The sequence below is a fragment of the Mobula hypostoma genome, chromosome 25 (genome assembly GCF_963921235.1).
Source record: "Mobula hypostoma chromosome 25, sMobHyp1.1, whole genome shotgun sequence".
Lineage (NCBI taxonomy): Eukaryota > Metazoa > Chordata > Chondrichthyes > Myliobatiformes > Myliobatidae > Mobula > Mobula hypostoma.
The window spans coordinates 18,995,630-19,021,051 of record NC_086121.1 but is presented as its reverse complement, the minus strand read 5'-3'; the positions used below and the strand labels follow the sequence as shown (position 1 = coordinate 19,021,051).

The following is a 25,422-nucleotide window of genomic DNA, read 5'->3' as shown; positions in this document are numbered from 1 at the left end:
GATTTTTAAGGAAGGGAAATAAAAGTACTTCTTGCTCTGCTGCGATGTTGTACTGCCACCTAATGGTTTGTAGGCATCAGTACAGGTGCTGATTGCCACATGCATTATGGGAAAGTATGAATTTAGTCTCTAACTTTCAGTTTGACTTAGAATGTGCAATTTTTAAAAATCTGAATAGCCAGCTTGGACACTTTTAATTTTGACATTTTCTATGGGTCCTACCCAGCGGAAGCAGATATATTTTATTTGTATCCTATTAATACTACCCAGGACAATGAATGCTTCCATTACTAGTTATCGGATCTTTAAGTGGAAGTAGCAAAGCGTGAGTTACTGGGCAGTCAGCCAGACCAGGGTGATATGCAGATTATTAGAGAAAGTTCTGTTAAAAGATTCAAATCAGTCAACAGGTTTTCATATAGATGAGAAAACCTGCTGATGCCGGAAACCCAAAGCAGCACACATAAAATGCTGGAGGAACTCAGCAGGCCAGGCAGCATCCATGGAAAAGAGTAAACAGTCGAAATTTTGGGCCAGGACCAAAATTTTGTGTGTTGCCTAGCCTTCGATATAAATTGGTTAGAAGCAGGTTTAACACCGAGTGATGGGTGTGTGGAATGAACTGCCGGGGGTGGCGGTGGTAGAGGCAGGTACATAGAGGGGCATTTAAGAGAATCTCAGATAGGCACATGGATGAAAGAAAAATAGAGGGCTATGTAGGATGGAAGCAATAGGTTGATCTGGAGTAGATTAAAATGCCTGCACAACATTGTGGGCCAAAGGACCTGTACTGTTCTATGTTCATTATTGTCCTTAAAAAAAGGGAGTATTGTTGTTGTTTCTACCCCAGTCTCATCTGTAAATGACTCATGATGATAAGGTTAACTTTCACCTAGCCTCTGTATTACCCTGTGAGGCAATTCTATTTAAGGACAGTTAGGGATGGGCATTAAAATTGGGATTTATTGTAGAAAACCATGTTTAATTAATTATTTTTTTTTAAAAAGTAGTAAAAGATCTGTGGGGGAGTGCATTTGATGTAGGTTAGATCTTCGCTTGACCCCACCCATTAAACTGATCAGGAAAATAATCACGGGTTGCAGTTGCTTCCAATAATTGCCTAAGAAATGAAGCAAAGGATCATGGTTGATAGTTACTTTACTGAAGGGAAGGCTCTTACTTATGATTCCACAAGGCTTTGTGCAAAGTCATTGCTTTTTGTTGTGGTTATTAGTAAATTAGACTTAATGTAAGAACCAAGATGAAGGATCTTGAAGATGATGCAAATATTGGGTATGCGATTAACAGTGAAGGATACTGTAGTTACAGTCAGGAACAGTGTGAGATAAGATATTCAGGGAGGGAAAACAAAGGAAAGAAATGCAAAATAAGAGATAATGGGCAAGGTTCAGGGAAACAGGTAGACCTTGGAGTGTACTGCCAAAGTGAAGGGGAGAAAGGGATTGGGGTGGAGGGTGGAGAAATAGGAGTGAAAGAGAAGGGAAGATGGGTAGATCAGGAGAGTAAGATGGCATGGGGATATTGTTTTAGTTCAGACTCGAACTTAAAAGGCAGAAAAATCATCAAAATATGTTCTGCACTAGTTAAGCCACAACTTGAATATTGTACAGTAGATTCTGGTTAATTGGGACCAGTACATTTTAGCTCAATTAAGTGGCTGCCCCAATTAGCTGAAGATTCAGAGAAAAAATTAAAAAGGTATCTAAAAGACAAACTTCAATTTAATTGAATAACAAATTTTGTATTTAAATGAAAAACAGAACAAATTGGAACACTATCAAAATTACTACAGTATAATAAAACTGTTGGTCCTAAAAGGTTTTGACAGAGGAATGAATGGCGTGTTCTTTTGATTGACTGTAAATGAACAAATTCAGTGGCGACACCTAATGTAGAAAATAGACTGTAATCATACACTCCTTTTGATGGCTGCATCTCCATATCTTGATTTTCATTGTAAGATTCAAGATGATTGTCGATACCTCTCAATTCTTTGTAGGTCCTAACTTGTTGAAGTAGGGAAATCGTTTTATTTTTACTCTCAGCGTTTCTGGCATCTCCAAGTCTGAATGCTTGAAACCACTGTGAGCAAAACAGTTCTGAATTCTCTTACTGCTTATTTCTTGCCAACTATCAGCGACAAAAATCACTGTTTTTTTAACAAGAAAATCTGCAGATGCTGGAAATCCAAAGCAACGCACACAAAATGCTGAAGGAACTCAGCAGGTTTGGCAGCATCTGTGGAAAAGAGTGAACGGTCAACATTTCGGATGAAGACCCTTCTTCAGGGCTGAGATGGAAGGGAGGAGATGCCTAAACTAAAAGGTGAAGGGTGGGGAAAGAGGCTAGCTGGAAGGTAAAGCCAGGTGGATGGAAAAAGTCAAGGGCTGGGGAAGAAAGAATCTGATAGGAGAGGAGAGTGGACCATAGGAGAAAGGGAGGAGGAGGGGACCCAGGGGTAAGTAATAGGCAGGTGAGAAGAAGTAAAAGGGTCAGAGTGGGGAATAGAGGAAGGGGGGAAGGAGGACAAAAGGGTGGAATATAAGGTGTTGCTCCTCCCTCCTGATGATGGCCTCATTTTGGCACAAGAGGACGCCATAGGTCGACACATCGGAATGGAAATGGGAATTTGAATTCAAATGTTTGGCCACTGGGAAGTTCAGTTTGTGGCGGATAGTGCAGAGGGCCTTGACAAAGTAATCCCCTAATTCACGATGGGTCTCACCAGTGTAGAGGAGGCTGTATTGCAAGCACTGGATGTAATAGATGTCCCCAGCAGATTCGCAGGTGAAGTGTTGCTTCAACTGGAGGGACTGTTTGGGGCCCTGAATGGAGGTGAGGGAGGAGGTATATCGGCTGGTGTAATACTTAGACTGCTTGCAGGGTTAAGTGCCTGGAGGGTGATAAGTGGGGAGGGAAGAACACACGATGGAATCGTGGAAGGTATATAAAAACTGTTTGCTGTAAGCACAGTTTAGTGTCGACGGCCATACAAATACACACGACTGACACTAGTTAGAAGCTGTTTGGCAGCAGATTCCTATCCCAATTAAATGGCGTAGTGTCCCTAATAAATGAAGAGAATCCCGGCTATATTCTCAATTAGCTTTTGTTCTTTAAGAGTTGGCCCAAATAAGCAGCTGCTCCAATTAACTGGAATCCACTGCATTTTTTTTCTTACTTTTTCCACTCCTTTTCTCCTTCCCTACTCTCGTCCCAGTTCCTTTCGTTCACCCAAGCTTTCTTTATCCCCACCACCTTTTCTAAAACCAAATCCTTTTCCGTTCCTTTCTTTCCCCCACTCTCCATCTCCCCTCACTCTTTTCTTGTCTCTAACCCCGCACACTCCCTCTTTCAACCATACTGCCTCCCTGACCTCTGCCTTGGCCACCCTGATACTAAAACTCACAATCTGACCTCCTCCACTGCCATATCCCTGAAAGTCATACTCTATTTACCCTTATTCCCACTCTTTTCTCTGCTTGTCACACTGTCACTCTATGCCGCAGCCTCCACTCTCTTCCCCACTGCTTCACCCTTTCCCTCCCACACCTCCTCCCTACCTCTCAGCCAAAATCTAACTGTTTGAACAATTAGTGCTCCATTACCAGTGGTATTGAAAGCAGAATTAGGTCCCTATTAATTATAATTATTTTAATAGCTTGACAGCTCTCAATGTGAACTTCTAATGTTAATCATAGTGATAATGATGTATTGTTATGTTAAACGTATCAATAATGATCAATGGAAATAGTAAAACTTGTGCTTCTGTTGTGTGAATTAAGTCACTGGTGCCTCTTTATTTGACAAAACAAGATACAGCAGGCATCACATCAAGACCCTTTTGGTCAAAAAAGGTCGGCTGGCCCAGCACTACACACACTTTATGTGCTAAAGATAAAAGAAAATTCAGGACAATTCAAACAAGTCCATATTTAGAATGCTTTCTTTGAGCTACATATGTGACAATTTCAAAAGCTTGGATCTTCCCAACATCACACCCAAAATAAGTGTTAATTACTGTCATATCCATGCAATGGGATGTCAATTGCACTCATGCATATGTAGACTATCAGTTAAGTGCCTGTTTCCTGGTCTGTCTGGTCTGTATTTTAAATGTAAACTTCAATGCATGTTTGAATCTAAAGGCTAATGGCTGAAGTCGGTTAAGTTAATTGCTACATGTGTTAACCCCAAAAATTAGTCTAACGGTATCAATAATAATCAATGGAAAAAATGAAACTTGTTTCTGTTGGTTTTAGTTGATTAGTCATTAACTGAAACTACATCAAGTTTCATTAATTTAATTTATTTATTCTTTCATATTTTTGAAATTATCTGTTTTTGTTTCAATATTTTCTTCTTGAAACACAACCCAATATCTTAAGAATTGGGAAAAAAGTCCTTATGAGCTTAAAAGCGCTTGTTTACAAGTTGGGCTTAAGAAGATAGCAACACAAGTTATGTAATTAAGTTAACATGAATGTGTTCATTTTGATATGCCACCATGGAGTACATTATTACAATCTTTGGTTATTTACTTACTGGGGTTACTGAACAGACAGTTTTCTGATTTTTCCTTTAGCGCAAAGCACTCGGTTAATTTATTGGTATCTTGATTCCGTGCTTCAGCAGGGGTTAACTATCTCTGTGGAGTTGTGGGATTCAAAAGCATGGTTCTGGGCCTGTGCACCTTCACCTAACCACAGATTGTTGCCAGGCCATGTAAGGTCATCATTCCCTCTTTTAAAACAGCAACCCTTACACATTCTCTGTCTGGGTGTTCATGAATCAACAGCAGAAGAACTTCTTGCACATTGCACGTTGTTTTGTGACAGTTTTACTGTGTGACTTCTCATTTATGCTTTTGTTCCACAGGAGAATAATCCATCACTGATCAGGACAGGTCCCGAGGAAACCCTAGCCAGTCACCTGCTGGTCTTTGATGCAGAGCATGCTCGAAGAGAAAGTCGCATTGTCTACTGTAATTGGGCAGAATAATCAACAGCTGAAGTCACTTAACAACTGGATGAAATTTGTAAGGATGTTTCAGGAATTAGAACTTGCAATGTAGAGCTTTATACATTCCAGGTATAACTTGCCGTTCAGTAGCAGTGGGAAGTAAACCAGGTTCAGCTTCAGCTCTATTCTTCAAGATAGATTTTAAAGTCTACTATTGATTAGGGAATGGAATTGAGTCTGTTATTAAAATGCTCGGGTATAATGAAGTATTAAAAGATGGTTTGTGCATACCTGTGGACAATAGTCCAAGATGTAAGTTCTAATTATTAGCACCATTGATCAGGGAATTAATTTCGTTATTTGATTTACTTTCAGAAATCAACAGAAAAAGATAGGTCAATGTAAGACAATGCTTTAAATGGAGGTCAGTGTCAATGAGGCAGGGAGTAAATTAGTAAGGAAAGGGAGTAAATGAATCAGGAAACTTGATCAATTCTATTTGCCACTGAGCAAACTGAAATCTGCACCAGGAGAAAGGGTGGGTCAGTGTTGTTTGACTTTATATTGGTTTGAACAGTACAGTAAGTGCTGTAACTGGATTTTGTTGTGAATTAGGTTACTGAACAACAGTTCTAGAAAAGAACAGATGATTTTCTATCAACCGAATTTAACTGTAAATCATTTTTTTCTTTTCACAAAGTGTGAATTTACTTAATGGCACAGTCAGATTAATGTTAAATAGGAAGGATTAGAACTGCCCCTTGTGATTTCAAATTGGTAATTTAAAGAGAGTCTACTGGAATTTGCTTTTATTTTCCAATTCATGCAGGGCTGCTGTGACTGAATAGGATTGGTGAGAAAAGTCTACTGGAAAGAGCTTCCTTATAATTTTAGTGGGAACATGTTGCCTAGACTCTAGACAGTCAACCTACATCATTAACAAAGTGATAGAAGTGTCACCAAGTTTCTTCAAGCTGCACTTACTCAATAATAATCTGTGTATTTCATCAGTACATTCAGTTTACAGCTGAACTCCAGAGGCAAGGCAAAGTGTCTGCCTTGACATCAAAGCAGATTTGGCTGTGGCATCGGGAGGTCTGATAAAGCTGAAGTGACTGGACATCTTGGGACAAAAAATAGGGAGTAAGCTGTACAATTTTGAGCAAGAATTGATGAAGGAACAGTAGTATACAATATGTCCAACATGAAGTGTATGAGTAGGGAAACTTGTAAAAGACATAACTTCCCTTCTAGTCGTAAAGCCACATATTTTGGGAGATAATATTGATGCCTATGTAAGTTATGATACAGTAGTATTCATCACTGATTTCTTCAGCTAGAAATCAACTACAGGGATGTTAGAAATGTTTCCATATCTATTTCATCTCTGCAGATACCAAACTAGACAAACACTTTTTGATGCTGAAACATTATGCAAAACTATTTGTTTGAAGATTGTTCAGTGATGAATCATACAGGGTGATTTTACTGCAGAGGTGTTTTTACCATATTGTAACGGATTTATAAGTGTAAATTGGTGTTACAGAGTCATCAACCAAATGCTTTTAACTTCAGACTAGCCTGAAAACAACGTTTATATAATTCCCATAAACCATAGAACCATAGAAACTACAGTACAGAAATAGGCCCTTTGGCCCTTCTTGGCTGTGCCGAACCATTTTCTGCCTAGTCCCACTGACCTGCACATGGATCATATCCCTCCATACACCTCCCATCCATGTACCTGTCCAATTTATTCTTAAATGTTAAAAAAGAACCCGCATTTACCACCTCGTCTGGCAGCTCATTCCATACTCCCACCACTCTCTGTGTGAAGAAGCCCCCCCCTAATGTTCCCTTTAAACTTTTCCCCCCTCACCCTTAACCCATGTCCTCTGGTTTTTTTCTCCCCTTGCCTCAGTGGAAAAAGCCTGCTTGCATTCACTCTATCTAATTTTATATACCTCTATCAAATCTCCCCTTATTCTTCTACGCTCCAGGGAATAAAGTCCTAACCTATTCAACCTTTCTCTGTAACTGAGTTTCTCAAGTCCTGGCAACATCCTTGTAAACCTTCTCTACACTCTTTCAACCTTATTTATATCCTTCCTGTAATTTGGTGACCAAAACTGAACACAATACTCCAGATTCGGCCTCACCAATGCCTTATACAACCTCATCATAACATTCCTGCTCTTATACTCAATACTTCGATTAATAAAGGCCAGTGTACCAAAAGCTCTCTTTACGATCCTATCTACGTGTGTCGACACTTTTAGGGAATTTTGTATCTGTATTCCCAGATCCCTCTGTTCCACTGCACTCCTCAGTGCCTTACCATTAACCCTGTATGTTCTACGTTGGTTTGTCCTTCCAAAGTGCAATACCTCACACTTGTCAGTATTAAACTCCATCTGCCATTTTTCAGCCCATTTTTCCAGCTGGTCCAAGTCCCTCTGCAGGCTCTGAAAACCTTCCTCACTGTCTACTACACCTCCAATCTTTGTATCATCAGCAAACTTGCTGATCCAATTTACCACATTATCATCCAGATCATTGATATGTGGCATGGAATTTTAAAAGCACTTAATAGCTGACTGATTTGCTCATGTAGACACCCTCACTGTTTTCTTGAGGAACTGGTATTTTTTGCCTGAAGCCCCAAAATTCCAGATAGCCTTTTGCCATTATCTTCATGAACTTAGACAAACTCATTGCAGTGCCTGTACACTACACCAATCACAGCCATTCTTATGGAATGAAGACATAAATATTGAATTGACACAGTTACATTATTGATCTCTGGTAAACACAAGTAATTCTGCAGCTGCTGGAAATCCAGAGCAACACACACAAAATGCTGGAGGAACTCAGCAGGTCAGGCAGCATCTATGAAGTTGAATAAACAGTTGACATTTCGGGCTGAGACCCTTCTTCAGCACACATTCCCATATTATTAGTGATTTATAAAGGTAAGTTGGTGTTATAGAGTCATCAACCAAATGCTTTTGATCTCTGTTGTTGGTTTGTTATTGTGAACATTAAAGTTACTTAATGTCATGTGTTTCTGATTCTGATCTTTTACGATCTGAATACATGAGGAAATTCAAGACCATCATGACTCCAAGTGAATTGATATATTTCCATATGCTGAATACTGTGAGGGGCAAAGTCTCAACGGATTACAGATATTAGAATTACAACCATTCTAATGAAAAGAAATGCAGTGCAAGCAATATTGCCGATGTATTACCGAAGGAAGAACACTAGACAGAGAAGTAAATGGTTTAAGTAAAGGAACCTATGTAAACAATGTAGTAAATCGTGCAGGTATGATCATCTTGAGCTTCTTTCAACTGAAGATTGGTCTCTTGAAGGTTTTAGGGATTTTGAAGAGAGCGGTCAAATTGAATGCTTTTCTTCAAAGCCCTTGCTTCTTTCTTCATCACCTAAAAATAGACAGAAATGAAAGTACAGAACTTATCAATGGCATAACAATAGAGATCGGGGTGCCCATAAACACAGATACATGGATTCATTAAAAAATAAGAAAATCAGTTATCGGGATGCAAAACTCTGGGATGCAAAGGGATCTTTGGTGTATGAATCTAAAAGGCTGGTATGCACATATAACAAGTAGTCAGGAATGTTAACAATGTGTTGTTATTTATTGTAAGGAGAATAGAGTTTTAAAAAAAACAACTAGGTGCGTTATACATAGTTGGCTGTGTCATATGCATGACCAACATAAGATTTCCAAATCAGACACTTTATTTCAAGCTCTAACCACTTGGTAATCTCACGTATAGATTATCAAGTGGACAGAAAAAAGGGATTCAAGTGCTCAAAGCCTCGTGAGGAAATGCAACGTCCTTACTGAGTACTGGGAATCTCTTACACATGACTGCTCAAAGTGGAGAAGGGAGCACAGCACACGGGTTGATATTCAGAATCTTATGCCTTTGCATCAGAAGCCCTGCATAACTGGCAGAGGGCACACATCACCTTATGAACTACCCACTCACTTGCCCCATCCGGCACATTCTGCTCCATTTGTGGAAGAGTCCATGGGTTCCCACATTGGCTTCATCAACCACATCAGACCCATCAAATGAGGGGAAGCAAGTCATCCTCAATCCTGAGGGACAGCCTAAGAGCGATGGGACACATAAATAAACCAACCAGAAAAGATAAAGTCCAATAGCCATATAGACCTTGGAGATCAGACAGCTTCTTTTTGTGAATCTGTGTGGAATTTAATGTATTCTAGCTTTCTACAGCTAATACAAATAAAGGATCATTTGGACAATCTACCATAGGACCATATATGCTATGTTGTTGGACACAGCAAGGAGTCACCACTAGACTGGAAATTAATGTAGAAGAGAGACAGTGATTATATTGATAGTGATGCTCAGCACAAATTACTAATAGTAGGGGAAGAAGGGTGTAAACTCATTAATTGGACATACAGAATTGCCACTTACTCCTTTCATTATTCTTTGCCGCAACTCATTCTGAGTGAGAGGCCGCTCCTCATCGGTGATCGAAGAGTCTGCATCACTGTCATAATCATTTCTAGGAATGAAGAGTTGTTATCAAAAATAATTTATTTTACATTTTGATCCAAATATCACCAACTCTAAAATGAAAATTCCAAACACTATCAAGGAAAAAATCCAGGCATTTTGGACCAAACTTTTCTCTCCCTAGTTCATTTTCTCCAGGTCCACCTGAAGGCAGTGACTTCAGAGAGTAGGTTCCAAGGCTATTTTCCCAAATTTCAGATACCTAGGCATGACTTTTACTTTTTCACACCCCAAACACAGACTGCATTTACATGTCTGAACTTTCCTTTTAAAAAGGGTGTAAAATGGTCTGCTGATTTACTGTCTCCACTTTTGCACTGCCCTCAAACACCAGCTTCATTCCTTTATGCAAACTCTTCCTCTAAAAGAGTGGTAGTCTAAGACTGCATAGTGCTTGAAATACCCCTTGTTAACTGGAATATTTGATACGTGTTTTATAGAGTTAATGCAGCTTAGAATGAAACCAGCATTGATTGCAATCTCTATATGTTACTTGAGCTGGAGATTGAGTTGATCTTGCTCCTCCCAAGAGCTTGGAAGGTACAAACCCTGTAGTAGGTGGTTCAATGTAGACTGGCTGGCTGGGTTTTTCTAAGCTGTGACCCAGCAGCAGCATAGCAGTTTTCCGCGGGTCATAGGGCTGGTCATAATCCTAGAGTAAAATAAAGTACAAAACATAAATCATTTTAACCCCAAACTCTGAGGCTCACCAATCTAGAGCAAGATCTGCAAAATGTATGTAGAATTTAATTGAACTATGTACCTTTACTCGAGCCAATCCAGATAAGAACTATACAGCACTATAAGGAGCCACCACATGTCAGAATCATTTGCTTTATGATGTTGAAAAAACTCTCATGATATTTTTGTCAGTATTTGCAATTATAATTACCTCACAATTTAAATGTTAGTTACATGGACCATCATATGGCACATATTTCCTTCTTTCTGCTCCTACTGGAGACTAAGCTATTACTTGAGAATTGATGTCACCAGTTATTACTGGAAAATAGAGATGCAGCAATACCCCTAAGCCTTGGCCAAGTGCTCATCCTTAATGTGAGAACCCAGACAGTGAACTCTGGTGAGTATTGAACATGGAAGATACCATTACTAAACTTGACTCCCATTTACATTGTACACTCAAGCATCTTCCAAAAAAAAGCATAGTGATTTGGGGCAGAAATTCTCTGTTACAGCTACACTGGCTAAATCATCAGAGATTGGAGGTTAAACGGGAGGCTCCCAGCTACTAGCGTAGTGGTGCTGCACCATATGATATAGAAATGCATCGAATTACAATAGTGTTAATGTTCAAATTTGCCAGAGGGCCATGAAGCTTTCTGCTGGGAGACAAGATGGATTAAAGTATTTTTGAAGTGTTTACTGTTTGAATGTGTGCGGCATGGCAGCAAATTCGTACCCAGCAGGCTCTCACAAACAGCAGTGAGATACATTACCTTTTGATGTTCACAAAGACCAAAAATTTATACCTCAGGTCTCTGAACTGGATCTCAAACCCAGAATCTTCTGAGTTGGAGGTGAGGATGGCACAACTGAGTGATAAATTATGCCATAACATGGTATGAACTCAGTCTAGTTCCAGGTAGGAATTATTCTCTACTGGAATTCAGGAAAATGATTTGGACATTTTTCCTCAGTGGATGGCACAATACAACCATGTGTTCATTATCATACAGAAGACAGCTTGTGGGACCAGTATCACTTTGTAACTACCTATACAACTCTTACTTACTAAACTGTAGAGACCATTGGTGAAGGAAGTAATGGTTAGATACCTTGGATGAAAGGTAGGATTGAATGGATAATAACTCATTGGTACGCTGCTCAATGAGGCCCAGATACTGCATCACATTGTTATCTCGTATTCCAGATGAAGATCCCAACATCTCATCCAAAATTGATCGATCACAGTTTATCTTATTGAACAATGATTCAATTCCTGTAAATGAAATACATATCAAATTAAAATAGGCGAATGGGATTTAATGCAATTTATTTTACTTCCATTTCTTCTAATTGATGCTTATTTTATCTGAGTTGGGCCTAGAAAAGCCCAAGGGACTGCAGTCCATCAGTGGGTACGAAAATCAAATCTTTGACCGTGAAGAGAAGAAAAACGCAGCATAGCTCAAATTCACCCATGTTCCATAATAACACCCATGGGATTTTCATCAGGAGTTATGTCATCTCTCAGTGAATAATCCTGAGAAGAATGAAATTTGACCAGTCCTATTATTCCTAGCTCAGGGGAGCAAAGATCCACTTTTTAAAGTATTGTGATGTAGGCCTCAATATGAAGGCAGGCTGAAACACTAAACAATATGGTTGCAATACAAGTTAAATGGGATGCCCATGAGGCCAATTAGAATTTTTAGTGTAGAACCTCAATTTGATCTAGAACCCTAATACTGCTGGAAGCAGAATAATCAGTGCCAAATAAAAATAAGCTGACCATCCAACAATAGATGTATATATTGATTTTAAGTTGCCTTCTGTGTTGGAGGTTCTGGTAGTGACACCGCATTTGAGAAAATCACCACTTTAAAAATAAGTTCAAAAAGTAAATTCATTATCAGAGTACATATATGTCACCATATACAACCTTGGGATTAATTTTATTGCAGGCATTCACTGTAAATACAAAGAGAAAATAATAATATTAAATAAGCAATAATATTGAGAACATGAGATGAAGAGTCCTTGAAAGCAGGTCCATAGTTTGTGGGGACAGTTCAGTTTTGGGGTGGGTGAAGCTGACTGAAGTTATTCCCACTGGTTCAAGAGCCTGGTGGTTGAGGGGTAATAACTGTTGCTGAACCTGGTGGTGTGTGTCCTGAGGAGCCTGTACCTCTTTCCTGATGGCAGCAGTGAGAAGAGAGCATGGCCTGGATGGTGGCAGACTTTGATGATGGATGCTGCTTTACTGTTTTCAGCATTTCACGTAGATGTGTTCAATGGTGGAGGGGGCTTTACACATCAAGGACTGGGTGGTACCCATTACTTCTTGTAGGTTTTTTCTTTCGTTCAAGGGCATTGGTGTTTCCATACTAGTTCGTGATGCAACCAGTCAATGCTGAACATTTGCAAGCTTCTAAGAAAGCAGAGGCTTTGCCGTGCTTTCTTTGTAATGACATGTACGTGCTGGTCCCAGGACAGATCCTCTGAAATGATAACACCAAGGAGTTTAAAATTGCTGACCCCCTCCACCTCTGACATCCTGATGTGGATTGGCTCATGGACCTCTGGTTTCCTCCTCCTGTAGTCAATAATCAGCTCCTTGGTCTCGCTGACACTGAGTGAGAGATCGTTATTGTAGCACTATTCAGCCAGATTTTCAATCTCCCTCCTAAATGCTGATTCGTCACCACCTTTGATTTGGCCAACGACAATGGTCTCATCAGCAAACTTAAATATGGCATTAGAGCAGTGCTAAGCCCCACAGTCATAAGTATAGAGTGAACAGGAGATGGAGCTAAGCACACAATTCTGTGATGTTCCTATGCTGATGATGATTGTGGGGGAGATGTTGCCAATGCGAACTGACTGGGGACTGCAGGTGAGGAAATTGAGGATCCAGTTGCACAAGGAGGTATTGAGGCCTGGGTCTTGGAGCTTATTGATTAGTTTTGAGGGGATAATAGTATTGAATGCTGATCTCTAATCAATGAATTGCATCCTGACCTATGTACAGTATCTTCACTGTCCAGATGTTTCAGTGTTGAGTGCAGAGCCAATGAAATGGCATCTGCTGTGACCAGCTTGAGGGTAGACAAATTGAGTGGATCTAAGTCGCTCCTCAGGCTGGAGTTGGATACGTTTCATCACCAGCCTCTTATAGCACTTCATTACAATGGATGCAAGTGCTGCAGGACGATAGTCATTGAGGCAGATTGCCATTTTCTTCTTTGGCACCAGTATAATTGAAGCATGTCAAAGCAAGAAGTTAAAAATATCAGTGGACACTCCAGCCAGTTGATCAGCACAGATCTTTAGTACTCAGTCAGATACCTCAACTGCGCTGGAGGCTTTCTGTGGGTTTGCCCTTCTGAAGGTTGCTCTCATTTCAGCCTCAGAGACTGAAATTGCAGGGTCATCATGGGCTGAGTTTTTTTTTAATGTGCCTCCATGTTTTGATGGTCAAAGCAAGCATAAAAGGCATTGAGCTCATGTGGGAGCGAAACCTTGTTGTCACCTACAGTATGCCACTTAGTTTCACCTTGTAGGAGGTGATAGCATTTAGACCCTGCCACAGCTGTTGAGCATCCTTCAGTGATTCAAGTTTGGTCTGGAATTGTCACTTCGCATGTCAGATGGCTTTCTGGAGATTGTTCCTGGACCTCTTGTATCTTACTTGGTCGCCAGACCTGAATGCCACTGATGAGCCCCTCACTTCAATTTTAACTTTTAAGTTTCCATCAAGTGAGATAGAGACACAGGACAAACTGAATGAGAAATTCCAGCTTCTGTTGGTCACATCATAAAACAACGATGGTGTTGTGGATGATTAATCAATTTGTGGTAATACATCTATAGCCTACCCAAACATGAAATGAAAAAAAAACCAAACATTAGCCTTGCAAATCTGTTCATGTTTTTCGCCTTGGTGGTTGCTATTAGAATTTTTAAATAAGAGTATTTAATAGAAAAATGTGGTCACCGTTCAAACAAATAAAGGCAAGATTTTGTTTATAGAAATAGTAAGGAAAAAGGAAATTTGCACATTACTGTCACTCTTTTAATCCCACAGTGACATTGTCCTTTCAGGCAGTGTGTCACAGAAAATTTGGTGCATGTTCTATTTGCCTTTCTTTTGTATAGGTTGCTCCCTGTTTAGGTGTTTTTTACAGCATATATTCTTGGGTTTTGGACTGAGCTAACTGGCAACTTGGTCATAGACAGCTCCCCCTACTGAATATATCGCTATACTCACTGTACCGTTGAACAATTGGGGGAACAAATCCAGATGAATACCAACATCCAACATGGCACTGCTTACAGCTGCCATAAAAGGAAAATTCCAGCTTTAGGTCAATGGCAGTCTTTTCCCCCTCCACAGCAAATGTCGCAATATATAAGTCAATAATTTTATGTTTTTACACTATACTGCCACCACAAAGTAACAAATTATACATCATATAAGACAGTGATAATAAACACAATTCTAACTCTAATTCCGATCACCAAAATTGATCATAAACCATAATCCCAGTGGACTGTACACACGTTACTTACTAAAGATCTAGTAAGACCTTATCTTGCCTCTTCTTGAATTGGCATACAGTCAGACTTAAACTTCAAAGAAAAAATACTTTAGTCAGTGAGTAGTCAATCTATGAACTGGGTTCCCTAGGTATACACTGGAAAAGATATTGATTTATTGAAAAGTAAATAACATTTCTTGCTGAAAATACATTTTAGGTTACAGTATGTGAGTAATTTCAGGCAGGATAAAGGGTGATTGTAGATTAGTTGGGACTGAAGCTATCTGTTAATGATCTGCTTTAGCAATGGTGGACTAGTTAACAAATGATGGTAATCTATTATTATGTCTATAATATTGTATTGCTAAATGACAATGACAAAATTCAGCACAAGGTCATTACTATCAGGATCAGAGCTGCCCTAGAATGATGCACCTGACTAAACCTTTGTTGCAATTTGCAGGAAAACCTGCCAGCCTTGTGTTGGGTTGTACAGCATTTCGACTGTGTGCTGGTTGGTGAGAAAAAGTTGGTTAACCGCTGTCTCATCAACCAAGAGGAGGTCTTTGAAAGAATATCCCACAAATAATTCTCCACTGTTTTCCCCCCAGGTGATATATGGGAAGGACGTCTATGACTGGTTCCTACTCCACTTGGACATGTACAGCCCTAATTATTGGACTGGTGTCAGGAAGATTTCCAGTTGATTGTGTAGCCAAGTTTCCATTGAACTCAATATATAAGTTTGCTGATGACACAACAATTGTAGGCCGTATCTCGGGTAATGATGAGTTTGAATACAGAGAGGAAATTAAGAACCTGGTGGCATGGTGCGAAGACAGCAAGACGAAGGAATTGGTTGTTGACTTCAGAAGGAGTAGCGGACCGCACAACCCAATTTACATCAGTGGTGCGCAGGTGAAACAGGTCAAAAGCTTTAAGTTCCTCGGGGTCAATATCACAAATGACCTGACTTGGTCTAACCAAGCAGAGTTCACTGCCAAGAAGGCCCACCAGCGCCTTTACTTCCTGAGAAAACTAAAGAAATTTGGCCTGTCCCCTAAAACCCTTATGGAAGTTGTCCTGTCCAAGAGCGAAAGAAGCTGCAGAAGATCGTGAACACGGTGCAGCACATCACATAGTCATAGTCATAGTCATAGTCATACTTTATTGATCCCGGGGGAAATTGGTTTTCATTACAGTTGCACCATAAATAATAAATAGTAACAAAACCATAAATAGTTAAATAGTAATATGTAAATTATGCCAGGAATTAAGTCCAGGACCAGCCTATTGGCTCAGGGTGTCTGACCCTCCAAGAGAGGAGTTGTAAAGTTTGATGGCCACAGGCAGGAATGACCTTCTATGACGCTCTGTGTTGCATCTCGGTGGAATGAGTCTCCGGCTGAATGTACTCCTGTGCCCAACCAGTACATTATGTAGTGGATGGGAGACATTGTCCAAGATGGCATGCAACTTGGACAGCATCCTCTTTTCAGACACCACCGTCAGAGAGTCCAGTTCCATCCCCACAACATCACTGGCCTTACGAATGAGTTTGTTGATTCTGTTGGTGTCTGCTACCCTCAGCCTGCTGCCCCAGCACACAACAGCAAACATGATAGCACTGGCCACCACAGACTCGTAGAACATCCTCAGCATCGTCTGGCAGATGTTAAAGGACCTCAGTCTCCTCAGGAAATAGAGACGGCACTGACCCTTCTTGTAGACAGCCTCAGTGTTCTTTGACCAGTCCAGTTTATTGTCAACTCGTATCCCTAGGTATTTGTAATCCTCCACCATGTCCACACTGACCCCCTGGATGGAAACAGGGGTCACCGGTACCTTAGCTCTCCTCGGGTCTACCACCAGCTCCTTAGTCTTTTTCACATTAAGCTGCAGATAATTCTGCTCACACCATGTGACAAAGTTTCCTACCGTAGCCCTGTACTCAGCCTCATCTCCCTTGCACACAAACCAATCTTCCATCCTTGGACTCACTTTACAACACACGCTGTCGGAGCAGTGCTGCCAGGATAATCAAGGACACGACCCACCCAGCCAACACACTTTTCGTCCCTCTTCCCTCCAGGAGAAGGCTCAGGAGCTTGAATACTCGCACGGCCAGATTTGGGAACAGCTTCTTTCCAACTGTGATAAGACTGCTGAATGGATTCTGACCCAGATCTGGCCGTACCCTCCAAATATACGGACCTGCCTCTCGGTTTTTTTGCACTACCTTACTTTCCATTTTTCTATTTTCTATTTTCTATTTATGATTTATAATTTAAAATTTTAATATTTACTAATTTTTACTATTTTTAATATTTTTAATATTTGTAATCCAGGGAGCGGGAAGCGCAGAATCAAATATCGCTGTGATGATTGTACATTCTAGTATCAATTGTTTGGTGACAATAAAGTATAAAGTATAAAATTAGATCTGGTATTAAGCAGGCCAGCTGAGTCCAGTCTTATATATCTTATTTATTCTATTTATTTAGTGCGAAACAGTCCGTTCCGGCCCTTCATTACCCCAACAACCCCAATTTAACCCTAACCAAATCACGGGACAATTTACAGTGACCAGTTAACCTGCCTGGTACACCTTTGGACTGTGGGAGGAAACCCACATATTCCATGGAAAGGATGTAGAGAGAGACTCGCTACAAAGGATGCCGGGATTGAATTCCAAATTTCAAATCCCCAAGCTATATTAACTGCAGCAAGTCCTTGACAGCATCTAATGGAAATTATACTGATATTGGGGTAGGTGGATATGAGGTCACAGGGGTTTGAGGGGAAGGGTGATGGTGGAGAAAATAACCATCCCAGGCAATGGAACTACTCAGGTTAAGGTCAGCACACATGGATAGTATCACTATTTTCTGTTCTGACCTGACCTTAACCTGTCTGGTTCCATTGCCTGGGAATGTATACCAGTTCAAGAGAGGACCATGTCATCTGGTTCAGTTGTTCCAGACAAAGTATGATAATTTCCCATGGTTTAGATCAGCCAGAGTCTACACCTTCAGGAAGAGATGAGAGACAGGACAAAATCCTAACAATAGGGCTGCCTTCAATCATTAAAATGCTTAAACACCTGAAATTATGGTTTACGATTAATATTAGTGATCAGAATCTGAATTTGAATCACCACTCTATATGGCATGAAATCTGTTGTTTTATGGCAACAATACAGAGGAAAAACATAAAATTACTATAAATCACAAATATAGTGCAAATAAAACAATTAATAAAGTAGTGTAGGGATATGTATTTGATTGCATTTGGAGGGCACAATAGGCAGAGTTAGTGACATTTGCTCACCAACCCCTTCAACACATGTACCTGATTTGTTAACTTCATAATCCTTTAATGAATACAAAAGTACTGAAGGACTGATTTAACAGGGTAACTGGCCTCAATGTGAAGACAATAGCTATTTTTCTCCCAGACAGTGTGTATGGTAGGTGGGGCAGCAGGTAGCAGGAAATCAGTCCTTCTTTATGTGAGGTTTAATGAGCTGGACTGGTTGCAAATTTCACACTGGATGTAATCAGAGAATTTGAATCAGAGCTTCTGTCTCTACTTCCTGAGCCCTAACCAGTTCAAAGGTTAATTTAATATAGAGGCATGTATCCATATACAACTCTGAGATTCGTCTTCGCCAGATAGCCATGAAACAAAGAACGAACATGAAAGTCATTCAGAGAGAAACATCAAATCCCTCCAAACACCCCTCCACACAACAAAGAACAACATCTCAGTCATCTACCCCCAAATCCCCTCCTCTCACACTACATCTGGCTACTAGTTTTGAATTCTGCCCATACTGACTGGTGCGTATACTGTCTCTGAGCTCAGCACCTGCTCAGTTTTTCACTATTTACTTTTTGTATTTTATAGTAAAATTTATACCTTTGTATTGTACTGCTATCACAAACAACAAACTTCATGACATATAAGTCAACAATAAATCTGATTCTGGTTATTGTAGTTAATAGGTCCAGTAATTAAAATAAATAGTAAAACAAATACCAGTTTTGAGTTGATCCAGTATTTTCTTGCCTGCTGTGAGTCTGCTTTCATATAACTCGCACTGTTCGCTCACTTCCTCCTGCTGAGCTTCTGTCTTCTTCAGAACACGTTTGCAATCCTCTTCCCGTTGCATCTCCTGGGATTTGAAGGCTTCGGTCTGTAGTTGGACCTGGGGCACATTTGTAACAGGTTTATGGGAAGGTAAAGGACTGGTCAGGATATTAAAGAGCTGACCAGCAATATTATTGCATACCAGTTTAAAATGACAGCAATCCTTCGAGGAATCAATGAAGAACTATTACTTTAAAAAATTATTTAGAAATGTAGTGCAGAACAGGTCCTTCCAGCCCAACGAGTCGCACTGTCCAGCGCCCCACCTTTAATACTAGCTTGATCACAGGACAATTTACCATGACCAATGAACCTCCTAACCAGTATGCCTTTGGAATGTGGGAGGAAAACAGGGGGCCTGGAGGAAGCTCACGTGGTCACGGAGAGAACGTGCAAACTCATTACAAATGGCACCAGAATTGAACTCTGAACTCTGAACTCTGAGGCCCTGAGCTGTAATAGTATAATGCTAACTACTATGGTACTGTGGCACCCCATCTTGTGCTATGTCTTTAATGAATTCAAGATACTTTTAAGTGCTTCAAAGTCCATTGGGTACTTTTGAAGAGAAAAGTAACAATAGAAAATTCTGAAAGTGCCCTTTAGAGGGGGAACAGGCTGGTGACCTTTCACATGCTGCCTGACCTGCTGACTGTGTCTAGCATTTTCTGTTTTTATTTCAGATTTCTGGCGTCTATAGCTTTTAGCTTTTCAAAGACTTTATTACAGATATTTTTGCTGTGCTGCTTGCTCTCTACAAGATTCTTCAAAAAAACTGAGAAAGTGACCAAATCTGATTATAGGGATGTTGGCTGAAGGATCATTTAGCAGATTTAAGTTTGTAATCGCATAAAAGGTGATCAATAGCTGGAAATGGTTCATCTTAGGATCACTTCTATGGTCTGCTTGGGAGACAACAGAATATATTTTCTTTGGTGAAGAAATGAAATGAGCTATATGAACTTAAGACTATAATGATTGTATTATACAATGGTGCAGCAGTTAGTGCTGCCACAATATATCTAGGGGCAGGATTAATCAGTCCTGTCTGTGACAGATTTGATTGAATTTTTCAAGGAGGTAGTTAAATGTGTTTATGAAGAAAGTGTGTTTAATACCTTCAACATTATCTTCAATATAGTCTTTGTCAAGGCCCTAAATGAGATTCTAAGTAATTTGGCAAACTGGACCTGACAATAATAATAGGAATAGAAGAGGGTTCTCATTGCAACTGGAAGCCTATGACCAGTGATGTATTGCAGAGATTGGTGTGTGGTCCCTGGTTTTTATTATAGAGTGGATTCCGGTTAATAGGTCCATTGGTTAATTGGGGCAGCCACTTATTTAGGACAACTCTTAAAGAACAAAAAATAATCGTGAAAATAGCTGGGACTCCCTTTGTTTATTTGAGATGCCATGCTGCTTAAGTGGGACAGAAGACTGTTGCCGAACAGTTTCCAACTAGCGCCAGTCATGTGAGCTTGCATGGCCGCTAAACACTACACTGTGCTTAGGGCAAAGTTTTTAAATAGTGTCAGTTGCAAGTGTTTGTGTTCAAAAAGCAGTGATTTTTGTCACATAGTTGGTAAGAAATAAGCAGTAAGACAATTTAGAATTGATTTGCTCCCTGCAGTTTCAAGCATTCAGGCTTGGAGATGCCAAGAGTGATGCCTCTTTATCTGCACTCCGTGTCTGCGCTAATTTTGTTCATTTACAGTCAATCAAAAGAACGTGTTAGCATGTTGGTTGTCCATCATATCTTACACTAACAGTGAAAACTGCGCAGGAGAGTTTTTAAAGTGGGAACACCATTGCACTGGGACAGTTCCACTTCTTCAACCTTGGAAGTATGGTTCCAGTGGTACGAGTAGTCATCACAGACTGGGGTTTTCCTCTTTTGTGGATAACTATGACTTCTTCTGTGCCTTATCATACCCTTTGATCTCCACAAAATGTTGCAGAACTGCCTTCTAGGCCGTTGGATCTTACTGTTGATCTCATCTGCCCAGTCTGCTGGAGCAGACTTCACATGTGAGGACATTTCACTGCCAGCTACCCTCTTACCTGGTTTAGCCCATCTGTTAATGCAGTGTCCCAGGATGTAGCTGCTGTCACATGAAAACAGCTACTTAGAGCTACAGGTGAGAGCTGAGTGAGGACCAGAGTTGAGTGAGCTGCCCCAGAATGGACATGACAAGCCCCTCCACCAGATGCGCTACCCCTTCTTAGACACCCCTTACACAGCAGCGTACACCTGAACTCTTCTGTTTATAACTAGTAGGAACTAATACACAGTTTTGTAATACTGTAGTAGCATTGGTAGTGTTCTTGTGATGAGAGTCCTTGATGAGGATGGCTTGGAGCCAAATGCCAGGATCGAGACACTATTTCAAACTGGATCAAGAATCTGAGCACAAAACACTAGGTGAAATCACGAGAAGGCTTATGATTGAGCAGTGAACCTCAGTTCAGGTGTTCCTTAGATGCTCAGTCCTTGGTGTCCAAAATATGATTACCAATTAGCAGGACTATACAGAATCTTTAAAGGGGCCACTCCAGCTATCCCTACTCCAGGAAGTTAGAGCGTCTAAACCTCATAAGCTGGCATGGATGGGTGCATGTTGTAACAGTTCTAATTTGTTCTCTAATTCATTTAAATACGTAGTTTGTTACTCTTAAATGGTAGTTTGTCTTTTCTTATACATTTTAAACGATTTCCAATAAACCTCAGCTAACTGAGGCAGCTGCTTAATTATCCAAAATATACTGGTCTCAATGTGTCTCAATTAATTGGAATCCACTGTATATATTAATGATATGATGTGAATATAGAAGACAAGATTTGTAGGTTTGCAACCTGCACAAAAAATGGTCATGTTGTTTATGGTGATGAGGGGGAGCAATGGCAGCTGAAAAATTTTGATTGCTGGGGGGGTTTGTATTAGTTGGGCAGAGAAATGGCAGATAGAAATTAATCCTGAAAAATCCAGCGACGATTCATTTTCATAGGGCCAATAAGATTAGGATGGCACAATGAATAGTAAGACCTAAGGAATTACTGAAGAGCAGAGGGATCTCTGAAGGTAGAAGTGGAAGTAATCAAGAAGGCATATGAGATATTTCATTAGCCAGAGCATAGTAAATAAGAATAAAATTATGATTCAACTACAGTATACAGGCATATGGTCCTGACGACACCAACTCCTAATTAACTTCATCTTCTATTCTTTACAAAAGAAAATGGTGCCCAGCATTGTTCAGCTCTCCTCTTAACCTGGGGCTCTGAAGAACATTTCTTCATTTCTGAAGAACAGTTATTTGAAGAAATGCTTAATGTGGACTTACCTCAGCAATTTCCTCCTGTAGTTTCTCGATCTTACTGTTCTGTTCATTGACGTAATTAAACAATGCAAAGTTACGATCTTCCACTGTTAGGGAAAACAAAAGCATTGTAATCTGGAAGTTAGAATCAGCAAAGAAGGACTATCTGATTTCTCATTTAATCAATTTACAAAACTTTGATCCCTTGCGGTTCCATTTTCACATCATTGACTAAGCTGGTGCTGCCAAACCAGAATCACAAACTTTCCATTTCTGGTGGCAGCAACGTTCCTTCTAATTTCTAATGACCACTGTGCACAAAAATCTTGTGTTGTGCAATTTTTTGTCTTGTGACAACAACATGTACACACTGAATTTTATATATAGAGGTAGTCATTTGTACAGCGAGCAAAACACTGTCAATAAGAACTTTGATCTCCTCTAGGTTTGATCATTTTCACTCTCGTTCATCTGCGCTCTCACAAAACGTACGTAGCAGGCCTGTAGCAGGTAATGAAGGATTTTTTCACTGGAGCTTTTGCACACCGTCCATATGTGATTTGCTTGCTAAATGATGCTTTAAAAAGTCAAGTTTCCAGATATCACTCCACTTCTTCCCACTTGCAATTTCTCCAGCAACTTTTGCATTGTGACAATACACACAGGTAACACCAGTTTCTGTATCATACATAAATATTTCTTCTAGCTGCATGTTCCTGTCCTCATGAGCTTTCAGTGTAGCAGTTTCTACTGTTTCATTAAGCCATTTCGCTTTAAGTAAACTAGCAGATCTTTCGCGCTTCATGCCCTTCGCTTCTTTGGAATTCAACATGGTGAATCAATAACTTCATCAATAAAAACAGTATAAATAAGCCAATTCTAAAAGCTGCAGACAAATCATTGCAATCTCCACATTGTCAACACCATCCACATCAGAAAACGGAAAAGGAAATGTGATTGTATACGATTGTGAAATATACTTAACATGGCAACAAGGTAGAGGGTGACAACATTTTACGCGTAGTTTGAATTCCTTTGTGCACTGGTAGCAAAAGAAGTGTGCATGCACACTTTGCATCCAATTGATCTGAAATTCCAAATAATTCTCTACAGATGTTATCTAACCTCTTGAACATTTCTAAGATTATGTTTTTTTTACTTCAATTTTTGGACCTTGTAATACCTTATTTTTTTGTTGTAACTGAAGCTTTCCTGTAATGTTGGCATTGTCTGACAAGCATTAGCAGGGAAGGTTTCTGGTGCATCTCCTGCAAGGTTATTACTAGTCTGAAATTCATTGAAAACAATCCCTGTCACTTGCACTGAATTCCACCAAAATATTTACAGTCAATTACCTACTGACTGGTATTACTTTCCACTGACCCCAGAATCAAATTTCCTTTCTGCCTAATCACCCTTCTCCAGTGGAAATACAAGAGACTTCAGATGCTGGAATCTGGAGCAAGTAACACTCAGCTGGAGTAACTTAGTAGATTGAGCAGCATCTTTAGGGGTTGGGGGGGAGGAAGAGGTTGGGATGATAATGTTCAACTGTAATGCTCAACTCCAGCAGATCGTTTGTTGCTCCTCCTTTTTCACAATCCACTGTGCTTATCTGACTCTGCTACTCAGCTAAAACCTTTCTCCCCACAAATCGAAGGCTGAGAGTATTTCCTTACCTTCAATAAACTTTCTGACCATCGTGTCCAAATTGTCTTCCCCAGTGAGAGCTCGGATCTGCTGGAAGGCAGCCTCATACATCTCAATTGTCTCCTCTTTTGGGTCCTTCCTCTTCCTTGCTGGATCATCCTGTTCTGTAATGGTTGTACGATGTGTGTTATGTATTACAGTATTGTGGCATTGTTATCCTTTATTTCAAATTACTGTATTTACAAGAATGATTAAAACTCTCAAAAGGGAACAAGCTCAAAGCTCAAGATCATGTCAGTGATAAATCTAGTTATCTAGATTTTCCAACTTTTCACACAGGTTGCATGATGAATTAACTATTGTATGTCTCTGAGCTTCAAGCTGTTCACAATTGCCTTTTGGAAACAGTTTGCCTGGTTGTTCATGTATTTTATGCTATACTCCAGGTGGAATAGGAGAACAGGGTGTTGTAGTGCCAGATGTGCCACTGTAACCTCCACCACACAGGATCCAAAATTCATTACCAGGTTTGGAATCCAGAAACAGGAGTTTGAATCTCATCATGGCTATATGAGAAATTGGACTCAGTTTTTAAAGCTGTGGTTTAAGCTAAAGTGACTGCAAAGCAATTGACTTTTTTAAAAACCAAACTCATTCACAAATGACTTTTAGGGATGGAAACATGCTGTCGTCAACTACTTGTCCTTCTATTTGATCCAGTGCCTCACCAACACCTTTAACTCTTAACTGGAATGTGTTATTAAGACCTTCAGTTGTATTATAATCACAAGACATTTAAGGGTGTTCAGTAACTGCTAGATTTCCATTGACACCAACATCCTGAGTTTGAATAGTAAAAATGTTTGCTCCTCGTGCAGGTATCATTCATTATTAATTTGTTGCTTTAGTTGGCAGGGTTTTTAAGACTTCTTTTTACCTTGCTTGTAGGTGCCATGTAATGCTTCATGTTCACTAGGGTGCTCCTGGGCTTTAATTCCCATGAACTCCTTCAGCTTCTTATCATGGTCTATCACTCGCTGGAGTTCCTTCATCTCAGCTGCGTGCAGTGACAAATCCTTCTCTCCCTTCTCCTTCAGCTGAAGCATCTTTGTCTGTGCCTCATCCCTGCAAATGGATAAGCTACAGATTACTTGGAATCACCTTAGCAAGAGTGAAATATTATCTCCAGCCCATGCTGGAATTAGATTCTGTGAGTATTCTGGACCCCATCAATCTCTGGATTATGTTGCTATTGACAAGATCTACATTTATTTCTTTAAGAAGGTGTAGGAGAGCCCTGTTCTTAACCTGCTCCAATCCAATGCTCTGTAGTTGTTGCCAGATCTGCAGAACAAGACATTCAGCAGATGCTAGAAATCCTGAGCAACACACATAATGCTGAAGGTACTCAGAAGGAAGGCAACATCTATGGAGGATCCTGATCACCCAATCATTAAGGGTCTTGGTCTGAAATGTCGACTGTTTATTCCCCTCCGTAGAAG

The 25,422-nt window shown here is 40.1% G+C and overlaps 2 protein-coding genes across 6 annotated transcripts in view; one reads left to right on the top strand and one right to left on the bottom strand.

Annotated features, from left to right (window-relative positions):
* Nucleotides 1-15,763, top strand: part of zgc:154075 (uncharacterized protein LOC556929 homolog) — a 243,784-nt gene extending 228,021 nt beyond the window's left edge. Inside the window, exons 15-16 of one of the 4 annotated variants that reach the window (XM_063033371.1) lie at nt 4,900-5,059; nt 15,409-15,763. In XM_063033371.1, the coding sequence (XP_062889441.1) occupies nt 4,900-5,022 (123 nt within the window). In that variant the 3' untranslated portion in view covers nt 5,023-5,059; nt 15,409-15,763. Of the gene's footprint in view, nt 1-4,899; nt 8,026-15,408 lie in introns of those variants that run through there. The other 3 variants (XM_063033372.1, XM_063033374.1, XM_063033373.1) reach the window with 3 other exon arrangements.
* The window catches only part of odad1 (outer dynein arm docking complex subunit 1), a 31,286-nt gene continuing 14,064 nt past the window's right edge, over nt 8,201-25,422 (bottom strand). For both annotated transcript variants that reach the window (XM_063033369.1, XM_063033370.1), the window contains exons 8-15: nt 24,858-25,045; nt 23,950-24,084; nt 22,295-22,377; nt 18,839-19,007; nt 11,372-11,535; nt 10,121-10,224; nt 9,471-9,561; nt 8,201-8,432 (exon numbers count right to left, since the gene is read on the bottom strand). In XM_063033369.1, the coding sequence (XP_062889439.1) occupies nt 8,364-8,432; nt 9,471-9,561; nt 10,121-10,224; nt 11,372-11,535; nt 18,839-19,007; nt 22,295-22,377; nt 23,950-24,084; nt 24,858-25,045 (1,003 nt within the window). In that variant the 3' untranslated portion in view covers nt 8,201-8,363. The remainder of the gene's footprint in view (nt 8,433-9,470; nt 9,562-10,120; nt 10,225-11,371; nt 11,536-18,838; nt 19,008-22,294; nt 22,378-23,949; nt 24,085-24,857; nt 25,046-25,422) is intronic.